At 55.7% G+C, this 11,060-nt stretch overlaps 1 protein-coding gene across 1 annotated transcript in view; it reads left to right on the forward strand.

The window, feature by feature from the left end:
• Positions 1 to 8,112: 8,112 nt before the first annotated feature.
• Positions 8,113 to 11,060, forward strand: part of GALNT6 (polypeptide N-acetylgalactosaminyltransferase 6) — a gene marked incomplete at its 5' end in the record, with an annotated part of 6,322 nt that continues 3,374 nt past the window's right edge. Inside the window, one exon of the mRNA XM_082011837.1 lies at positions 8,113 to 8,140. Within this exon, the coding sequence (XP_081867963.1) occupies positions 8,113 to 8,140 (28 nt within the window). The remainder of the gene's footprint in view (positions 8,141 to 11,060) is intronic.

An 11,060-nucleotide genomic window follows, 5' to 3' on the forward strand; every position in this document is an offset into this window, starting at 1 on the left:
AACCACCAGCCCAAGATATTGCCGTCGGCTAAAACTCTTCTAATGACAATACTTGAAAATTATTGGAATTGCTTGAAAATGTGCATCTTCCAGTTTCAGACTCCTTCAGCTCACGTCTAAACGCGATGGGATCAAGAAACATTTCTATTAATGGGGGATGAAAATAGAGGGTCAGTTATTAATTAACAGAGCCATTAGCGATGTCCCATCCTTGCTGGTGGCACCGATGAGTTCCTGCTCCAGCTGTGGGGGGAGACGATCCCCGTTTCCCTTATTCCTGATGATGATTCCCAGAGCAATCAAGAGACCCAGGACAAGTGCTGTAGTCGGAGTTTTTCCTTCAAGAAATATTGATCCTGCTGCAGGACATTGGAATTATTCATCACTCTCCCCTTAAGGGGATTAAATCTCCTCCTCCTGCCCCGTGGGATCGATGTTTCTTTTGGCTCCTCTGAAAATGTGGCCCCGAAAGAGCCTGATATTGGAGTTTGGGGGTGTTCATACATGGTTCGGTGTGCTTGCGTCTGTGCGCGCGCGCGTGCATCGGCGTGCGCGCATCGTCAGGACACCCACGCTCCCCCCAGCACCTGGGCAGCCCCTTCTCCCTCGCCATATCCCAGGCTCCTTAATTAGAAAGCTCAACAACTGAACATTTTCCACCCAAATCTGGTTTTCAGCTGCATTTTTGCTGGCTCGGTTTTCACTAGGAGCGTTATTGCCGGCTCCAGCTTTTTTTAAGCCTTCGGTTTGAAAACAAGAACCGAGGGAGGAGGCACATAGTCCCGTGCTTGCCCGATGCACACGCCCAGCAGCAAGAATTAAAGCAGGTTTAATCCAGTCTTGATTTTCCAATTGCTCCTTACGGGAAACTGCCCTCACCCAGCTCCTTTCTTTTCCGGAATGACACCCACCGGTGAGCCGAACCTGGGCAAAAACAATAACACGCCACCCACTCTCCGCGGTTAAGACAAGCACCCTATACTTAAGGTTATTTAGGAAGCAGAGGCACGTTCATGCCAATGGAAAGTGCTGGATTAAAAAAAGAAGCTCCTGTGTCATTGTGGACCATCTGGCTGGGAAGGGGGTGACTAATTGCACTGTACAACATGACATCTAAAAATATAACGAAACACGTTGAGAAAGGCCAAGCAGCGAAGTTAGTTCGTTGAACTTCAAGTGCTCGACCACCTTGAGTCACCAGGGATGGAGCATCAGGCCAAAATTTCATCACAGGTGACCCCAAACGTGCCCGGTGTGATTTTTCGCATCGTTTTTGGCAATATGGTGCCTCACACAGCGCAGCTGCCTCGGCGCGGCCGCTCGTGGAAACCAGCGCTGTGCCACGGTTGCTTTGACTCTTGAGAAAAGCCATCTGTGCTTGCGATTTTTAAATTAAATTTACCGGACGTGCTCTCAAAGCAAGAAGAACCGGGCTGGTTTTCTTCCTTCCGGCAAATTCTGGAGGGCTGTTACAATTTTATACCAAATAAATTTATGGCTCTTCTTGCTCCAGTTTGCTTTCCGATCTGGCGCTTCCAGTAATGCAGCACACTGGGAAACTATTTATTTCCAGGCCCTACAGAAGAGCACAAAACACTATAAAATCATGCCACCACCTAAGTAATTTGAGGAGCTACAGGAGGAAACGTGGAGTTGGAGATGCCAACGGGAAAGTTGCACCGTGACGTGAGAAAACCCACTACAACCCTCAGTGAAATAAAGGTCCTGCGCAGGGCAGAAAGCAGCTCCAGTATCCGTGCAGACGGAGGAACCAAGCTCAAAGCTGTGGCTCTGAGGAAAGCAGTTGTAGGGTTTGTCGTGGAAGACGGTCCTCGGAGAAACGGCTTCGGCCCCCACGAAGCCCAGGGCAGTGCCATCAGCCCCGCGCCCGGCCCCGTGCACATCAGTCCCTGCCTCTCTGCAAGGACAAGGACCTCGGGACTCACGGACGTTTGTCATCAGCTCCACCGCGGTCAGAGCAGATTCATAAATGCGGCTCCATTGCTGGGAAGAGACTTGAGTCACGTCTATTATCTGTGCAGCTAAAGATGAGATGTCGGTGCCGGAGATCGCAATTAGTCCTGATCCGTCGAAGCAGCGGAGTACCTGGCCATTGATTTCGACGCAAGTTGCCTCAAACATGGGATGCCAAATCCATTTCAGCAGCAACTTGCTAAACATAAAGGTCTGAGATGAGGTTTATCAAAAAAATAAAAGGCCCATTTGGGGATCTGGAGCTAATCCATGCTTTGTACCTCAGCTTCCCCACCTCTGCAGGTGAATTCCTTCACAAAACACATAGATAGCCACTGATGGAGAGTGCTATATAACACCCAAACTACAGGTACTGTTAATGAACGAATACAATCTTAATTCTGGTCGCACGGATGGCACCCTCACACGCAATTACTTTCTCCTATTATTCAGGACAAGATCAAAACCTTGCTCGAGGGCAAACCGCAGCCCCGCAAGGTTCACCCAGGCTCTGGCGAAGGACCAGCCGCAGCGCTAGCAGCTGCATCCTCTGCATCCCCCAGTCACACCCACCCACCGCCTCCCAGAGTCTTTCGTTCAAAAGACATTTTCCCCCGGACACTAAATAGAAAGACGGGACAATAACACGCGCGTCGGTCACATCCCTGCGCCGGAGGAGCCCCTTTCTGCTCCGCTGCTCTAAAGAGAGCAAGATCCCTGCCGGGAGAGCCGACCCCATGCCAACGGGTGCTGATAAGCCTCTTCCCACCTGGAGAGGGGTCAATTAAACTCCCGCAAGTCACTGAGCTGGAGCTGATGAGGTTTTCATGAGGAATGAGAAGAGCTCTCGGTTATGCCCTTCCCAGTAACACACCTGGAAGGTGCGATCCAGTCCGTGCCATCGTGCCACTGAGCCTCTCTCAAAAGGCCAATTCAGGTTTAGTGACCGTGAAAACCTTACAATTCTCCCACCCAACCTTCCATGTACTTGGAAAAAGCCAATGTGACTTTTCAAACATCCCTAACTATTTATGGAAAATTCATTTCCACCCAGTTAAAGCTATATTTTGAAAAATTCCCCTTTCCCATTGAGTTACAGCTCTCCTGCTCAGCCCCACACACGTCCGGACCCCAGGACAGAAGCAGCTTTGTTATCCACGAAGCTCAACAAGCCAAAACACACGCAGAGCCCTCAACCAGCCCATCAAGCAGTGCATCAGGGCCCGAGTTTGGGAGCACACTGGATTACACGGAAGAGGACTGAGCTGGCCCCGGTCAAAGCCAGCAGCAGGATCTCGTGAAAGTCCAGAGCCCATCACATGGGTCGAGGTGCAAATATGCGAATTTACGATCGTGAAGACAAGCCCTACTTCATATGGGCTAAGACGTGCTTTAAATAGTCCACTTGGCCCGCTGCATCTGAGGGGAAAATCTGCTGGCAAATGTCACAAGCCTGAGCGTCCTCAGAGGCGAGGACAGCGCCTTGCCCGCGTGTACCGTCCTCCAGCATCCAGCCCGGCATCCAGGACATCTGCGAGGAACGAAGGGGAAAAGCAGTCAGCGGGAACGGCAGAGGCAGCCTCTTTTCAAGCCCCCAGCTGTGTCCAGCCTCTATCCCGGGGTCTGCCACACCAAAGCGCAGCCTCCAAAAGCTGACGCCACGTTTTTGTGCCCGCGGAAAGGCTGGGCTAAGGGCTGCTCCCCCGTGCTGGAGTCTGGGGAAGTTTGGGTCCCTCCTCGCTCCATCCTTGCCAAAATCCACCGGAGGATCCTCTCTCCGTGTGGCAGCTGAGCATCCCCCATCGCCCGTCGCTTATCCCTCAGCAGCTACAATCACTACCCAAGCCAGAACATGAGACAAGTGCTTCTGTAAGAAGCAAACTGGAGCGCATTTGTAATTTCCTTTTTGTGCCATTATCATTTAAGTGCTGATAAGGCACATTAGGGCTTTACCAGACAGACACCGCTTCCACTTCTTTCTTTCTTCTCCTTCTTTTTAAAAAGAAACTAGCTTCTAAATATAGTCCAGGCTGAAAATCAATAGCTTTCCCCAGGAATATGTAGCCACGGCAGTTGTGAAATAATCTTTACGGGCCTCATTTGGAAGAAGGAGTGAAAGGAAAAGGGCTTGGCACTGTAGGCACCCTCACCGGTAAGCCCAGGGTTGGTGCCACACCCGTAACACACACTGTGAAGGCTTACCAGGGGGACCGAGGGGCCTGAGTTTAGGATGTCTTTAGAAATCATCTTTTGGGGGGCATATAAATCAGACAGAATAAAGGAAATATTTAAGACTCCATTTAATTTGCAGATCCAAAGGAGGTCAATACAGTTTTTCCCCCCCAAGACTGAATCGACTGCTTCAAGGTTTCCTTCAGAAAGGATCACGGGAGCGACTTCTCCCCAAGTGCATCAGGTGCTGCTCGGCAGCCAGATCCTGGGGGCTTTTCTGTACCTACTTCCCCCGGGAACTGGAGAATGGGATGCCTAGAGACTTTTTCAGGACATAACCCCTAAATCTCCACCCTGCCACAGCTTCCCATGTGTTACAGCAGGGCCGATGGAGAGGATGCTGAAGACTGACAGACGCCATTACGCTGGGAAGAGCACGCAAAAGTCACAGACAAAAATCCCGGTCAGCCTCACAACTTACCTTCCCGGGTCCTCGTATCTCCACCGGGATTTTAGCCGCAGCAGGCAGAGCACTGTTGCTGGGAGTATCTTCTCTCCGAAGGACTTCTGGGGCTTCATAGAGGTCCAGAAGAGTCAGGAAGGAGTCCACGACAACTGGGTTTGGTGCCGCCAGCTCCTGCAGGCTGCAGCAAGCTTTCACTTCTTCCTTGGGGGCTTTCGCGGTAGGAAGCACCCTACAGGCGTTCAGCCATGTGTCTACATCCACCTTCTCGCTCCTCTCCGCCTTGTTGCTGCCAAAAGCTACGGCAAGAGCCGCTCCTCCAGCTCCGCCACCAAAGACGCTGCCATTCGCAGCGCTTGGTGGGCACTTGCCGTCGAAGCCGGGCAGCGTGCCGACAGCGTGCGGCCGTGCCCGCGGCTGAGCGGAGCCCTCTGGGTTGGAGGCGGCAGATGCTGGGGCCTCTGAGCATTTCTGGTGGCTGTCCTGTGGTCTTTCCCCTTCCTCCGTGACCATACCCTCCGTGCACTGGATCGGCAGCGACACGGGGATATCTTTGAAAGCAAGCAAGCCAGAGCGGTCATTCCTGGGACTTTAACGGTGTTCATGTTTCACCTTCCCATCGCCTCATCCTCCTTTTGCGCTTGCAAAACAACTGGGCACTGCCTCCTTGCTGGCAAAGCTCGCCTGTCCCCGTTGCTCGATTAAATACAAGGCAGCACCAGCGAAGAAAGAGCATCCCAGGACAGCCAGAGAGGGCTGAGAGTCGGAGGAGTATTAGCTACCTTAGGAGATGTCGAGACATCGCTGCATCCCCGAAAGCTGGGCTGATCCCAGTAATGGCTCAGGTTTGGGTCCTATTTGGGTCCTATTTTTGCGCGCCAGCCCCAGGAAGGACAGACAAACAGACGGTAGAGCGGCAGGGAAAGGAGGCGAATGCAGGGGTGGGGAGCACGAGAGCCTGCCCGGCAGCTGATTTTGCAGGACATGGCAGTTGTTTGCCCGAGCCAGTCCCTCCTGGCCACAGAAACCCCCCTGGGGGGACAGATGAGCGCACGGACCACGGCCGGGTGACCGGGAGGGAGACTTCTTGGAAAACCAGGCAGGCTGCTGGGGAGGGTGAGAACATTTTCCCGGGCCGTTTCCAGGCTATGGAGGCTCCAATGCCACCCCTGCTTCCCAAAACTGCTCTAGGCAACGGGTACCATCCGCCCCACGCTCCTTCCCCCCCTCCCCAGGGGCAAGATGTGCGAATAGCAGCGGCACGCCTGCGGCGGTTTTAACATGACTCTAAGCAGACACACGCACACATTACTCCGCGTTTGATGGAGAAGGCAAAGCCAAAAAGCCACAAGACCCAGCAAGGGTTGCAGAGCACGTTTCTGCCTTAAACCAGCTTCACGTTACCCCCACTTTCCGCAGCAAACTTCTTGCCGGCATCAAGACGAAGGTTCAAATTACACTTGTCAGCCCAGATCTGCTTACCGAGGATGGGTCCCTTCCTGGCACTCAGCTTCTGGAGGAGCTTGCCCTGCTTGGCGCACAGATCCTGCAGCCTGCTGACCTCCTCACAGAGCTGGAGGAATATTTCTTCCATCTCCATCGTGCCTGATCAGGAGAAAAGTGAGATGAAATGACCGGCTGTGTGTTATCCAAAAAGCAGTGAGGAGCCACCAAGGTTACCCTGAACTGGTGGGATGGGGCTCGGTCGTCCTGCAGGATCACTGGAGATCCCGCGTGCTCAGGCGTGCAGGACAGCAAAGAAAGAAGCACTCCCAGTTCTCTTACAATTTACACAGACAAAAACTGAAAAGGAAAGTGATTCTTTCTGAGCCAGGGGATAACTGAACAGCCAAGCCGGGCTTTTCCACCTCTCAGCCCACAGCTGCTGCGAGCTCAGCTCCAAACCACCAAAAAGTCCCATTTATTGAAAAATCTACCTGGAAAAAGTTGCATTTCCCATCCACTTAGTACCAAGGGGTCTAATTTTTTGTGCGCTAGCATGAGAGCAAACAAACTCCCGACAACAAACCCATACAGGGCACAATGTCCAAGCGTGGGGCACAATTCCCCTTTCTCGAGATGCTCAGCCCCGAGCTGCCCCCTCTGCTCTCAAAAGTACCCTGCAAATTAAAATCCAGCTCATGCCCACACGGTATGCATTAACCAAATATTGTTACTATGAAGAAAAATCTCTCTGCATTGTGTTCAACATATTTCTCCTTGCTTTAACAGCTGTATTGTGGATTAGACTTTCCAGTTTTACCATATTGCACCAATTATTACCAGTCTGAAAGATAATAAATAAAACCAAAGCTTGGTACAAATCTGCAAGCCATCTGCAAAGTACGTTTTAATTTGAAAGATTTGTGCAATCTCGATTAGCATAAATATGCAAATCGGCTTTGGTTCCTGTCATATTTTCCAGGTTCGCTGTGGCTCAGCACTGCAAATTTAAGTTCTGGCTCTGTAATTAGGGGCTCGGCTGATCGGTTTGATGGAGCTTCCTCTGATGCTCAGGGCGATGTGGATTCCCCGGTAGGGGCGATGGGCAGAAATCCCGACCGGCCTGAAGGAAACACGCCCGGTGCAAGGAAAACTGCAGACAAAATGGTAAGGTTCGCTTCCAGCACAGGTATTTCTGCGCTTCTCACACCACAAACGAGCCACGACGGTAACTGCATCGTATTTTTGGCTTTTTGGGTCCCACTGTTTCTTAAAAACGAAGGATGAACGTTCTGCACCCTCCGAAGCAGCTAACTCCATAGCTAACATATCAAATTAAAAGATTAAGAGGATATATTTTGTCTGAGAGTTATATATAACTATGCCAATTAATTATTAAGAAGTGTGTGATTTGGAGCTGTCGTTCCCAAGCAGCCCTGTATTGATTTTGTACGATCCCTGCTGTTTTTTTCAGCAGTTAACTGCTTCTTCATTTCCCCCAATTTACCTCGGTGACACTAGGAGGACGGTGCACCAGGAGATTTTAATCTCCTGCATAACCCGAAAAACATTTCACAAATTGCAATTAAAAGAAGCAATCTGAGAACACAACAATCCTGGGGAAATCAGATGCTCGGGGTTCACCGAGCGACTCTGAGGGGCAGGACCTTCAGCTGTGTTCTCCCTTGGTGACAGGGAACAGGGCTGGTTTAACGCAGTGAAAAGCCCGTCCCCACCCCGTCCCCCCCAACACAGCCCAGTGTGGACCCCATGAAGCCAAAAAAAAGCTCCATTTTCCGCAGAAACGCACTTACTCTGGCAGGAGGCTCTCCTTCCCTGGGCCGAGCGACTGCGGTGCGCCATCGGGCTCGGCGAGTCGCAGCTGAAAAAAAGTTCAGCAGCAGCAAACTTTGGGGTAGGGAATTTCCCCTTCAGTTTTTGCGCTAAGAGCGAAACCTCTGCAGAGCGGCGAGGCAGGAAACAAAGCAGCAGTGAATTACAGGCGGCCGCCGCGCAAACCCAGGGTTTAAATTTAGCTCTGAAAAGCACCGGAGACGATTATGAAGGCCAAGGGTGGCCTCATGGCGGGTGAGTGTTGGCTCCTCTCTGTGCCGTGCTGGGGGAGGCAGGTGCCTTTTCTGTGACTCAGTTTCCCCCTCCCTTTCTCTAGTGACTCGGTAGTGCTTTAATGTGGAGGCTGCTGGGTATTTGTGCGTCTGTGGTGCCCCGGAGCCATGCCCGACTTATCCCCTGTAAGGCACCTAATATTCAAGCTAATATCCCAATAATCCAAATTAATACTCACTCTGGCTCAGCTCAAATCTCCCAAATCCTCCATACGGTGCAGGAGCCAAAGCAAAATCCTTAGCTGGGAAAAACCCGCCCAGGGCTCGTCCCTCCGGGATCCTGGAGAAGCCGCTGCGTTTTTCCCCGTCGCCCTCCTGCGCGTCTCAACCGCAGCCTCTCCTGGGGTGCTCAGCGGGTTTGGGGGCTGCTTGTGCCTTTTCCTGCAAGCGTGGGCATCCCTGCCGAAGGGCTCGTACCCACCACATCATCCCTGAAGGGGCTTTGAGTGGCTCTTTCACACCACCACCATCTCACCTGGCTTTTCCGGGGAGTTTTTGTGCTGTGACTAAACAGCTGCTGATCCTCAGGCCGAAGCTTCATGAAGATACCACCATCTAGTGTTAAACACGGGTCTCGAGGAGACGAGAAATGGGGCGCTCGGAGCGGGGGGCTCACTGTTTGGGGCTGCCACCTCGCTGTGTGCCGGGGGATCACGGCCCCGTCCCCAGGCGGGGGCTCGGGGCGCCGGTGGAGAGCAGCAAGCTGGTGCAATCCGCAGGTCAGCTGGAAGATACAGGCTAATGAGGGATGACACAGTGGGATGAGAATAATTAGTACGTTCCCGTGTTGACAGTCTATTTATAGCAACCGGTGTGCTCACAAAAAAATACTAACAGCGATTATTGCATCCCAGTAAAACGGACGGTAAATAAACTCCCAGCCGCAGGGAGCTGCTGCCCCCGAGCTGGGAAGCTCAGGAGGCTCCGCCGCACCCGTGGAACAATTAATAAATAAGAATAATGACAACAAATGCGGCATGAACTCAGGAAGGAGCGCGGGCAGGAAGGGCGTTCGCACCGTGCCCGGGGCTCTCTCCTGCCACCCGGCAGTCGAGTGGTGTAGGACCTATAGCTCCTAGCAGCACGCCCAGGGCCAGGCCTTTACTGGTCCCCAGCACACCGGGGGTCGGGCCTATGGCTTCTATAGGCCCCTGTGACTCCCAGCATGCCCAGTGCCAGGCCTTTACTGGTCCCCAGCACACCGGGGGTCGGGCCTATGGCTTCTATAGGCCCCTGTGACTCCCAGCACGCCCAGGGCCAGGCCTTTACTGGTCCCCAGCACACCGGGGGTCGGGCCTATGGCTTCTATAGGCCCCTGTGACTCCCAGCACGCCCAGTGCCAGGCCTTTACTGGTCCCCAGCACACTGGGGGTCGGGCCTATGGCTTCTATAGGCCCCTGTGACTCCCAGCACCCCCAGTGCCAGGCCCCTCTAGGCCCTATGGCTCCTTATAGCCCCCTATGGCTCCTTATAGGCCCCTATGGCTCCCACCCCACCCAGTGTCAGGCCCTGTAGTCCCAATGGCCCCTATAGGCCCCTGTGACTCCCAGCGCCCCCAGTGCCAGGGCCTTGTGCCCCGTGTAGACCCCTGTCTCTGCCGGTACCCCGGTGTCAGGCCCCTACAAGGCCCCTGCCACTCACCCTGCCCCCCGTTCCAAACCCATACGGTCCTTATAGACTGCAGCCCCGCCGGTACTCTGGTGTCGGGCCGCCATCGCCCCTCCGGGAGGCCGGCGCGGGACCGGTGGGCGGCTCTAGGACCGCGGCGTCGCTCCCCTTGGCCGTCGGCGCTAGGACCGCGGCGGCGCCGCCCCGTGCACCTGTACCCCGGGGCGGCGGCAGGTGGCGGCGGCGGCGGCCACGCCCCGCCCGCGCGCCGGCCCCGCCCCGCCCCGCCGGGAGGGCACCTGCGGCCCCGCGCCCGCCGCCGCCGCCGCCGCGGAGCCGGGTGAGCCGGGTGCCCCGGGGGGTGAGCCGGGTGCCCCGGGGGGTGAGCCGGGTGTCCCGGGTGTCTCGGTAGTGTTCGTGCGCACTGGGGAAGGAACCGGTCCGGAGCCCCACCCGGGGAAGGGGTGGCCGGTACGCAGCTCCCTCCCTCCCCCGGGGGAATGGGGGCTCGGGGGGGGGGGGTGTCCCGGTGCAGAGCCCCCTCGGGGAACGAGCCGAGGGGGGCCCCGCGGGCGGAGTCCCCCGGGGGAAGGGGAGCCGGGGGTCTCGGTGCGGAGCTCCCCCGCGGGGGAATTGCGGGAGCGCTGCGGGACCCTCCCCGAGGGAAGGGGGGCCGGGGAGACACGGGACGGCGTCCCCCACGCCGGAGGGAGGATCTGGGGGCCCGGTGCTGAGCCCCCACAGGGAAAGGGGGCCCGGGACGGAGCCCCCCCGGGGCCGCATGGCTCCCCGCACCGTCGGTGAGCAGGGTCCGGCCCGGATCCGGCCCCCTTCTACCCCCACGGGCCATCCCACCCCCCCCCGCGGCGGGGCAGAGCTGCCCCCCAGCCCGTCTCCGGGGGTCCCAGCCCCTCCCGCCGGGAGCGGGTCCAAGGACCCCAAGGCTCATCCCAACCGGGGCGGCTCGACGGCAGGAGCCCCGTGGGACCCCTCTGCTTTGCACTGAGCACCCCCATTCCCCTCGGACCCCCCTCCGGTATCACCAGCTCCAAAAACTGGAGCCGTGCCACGATGCTTCGGCGCGAGGAGCCGAATCTCACCAGCAGCGCCAACCATTTCTCAGCACCGCCGGTAACGGAACCGGCTTTTCCGCCGTCCCAGCTGGCAGCGGGGTTGGGGGGGGGGGTGCAGGATCGCACCCCGCTTCCCGCTGTTGGCTTTTTGCAATCCCGACCGCTTCCACCGTCGCAGTCGTGGCCGCCGGCTTGCTGCCA

This window comes from Phaethon aethereus (genome assembly GCF_964289735.1).
Source record: "Phaethon aethereus genome assembly, chromosome: 29".
NCBI classification, from domain to species: domain Eukaryota; kingdom Metazoa; phylum Chordata; class Aves; order Phaethontiformes; family Phaethontidae; genus Phaethon; species Phaethon aethereus.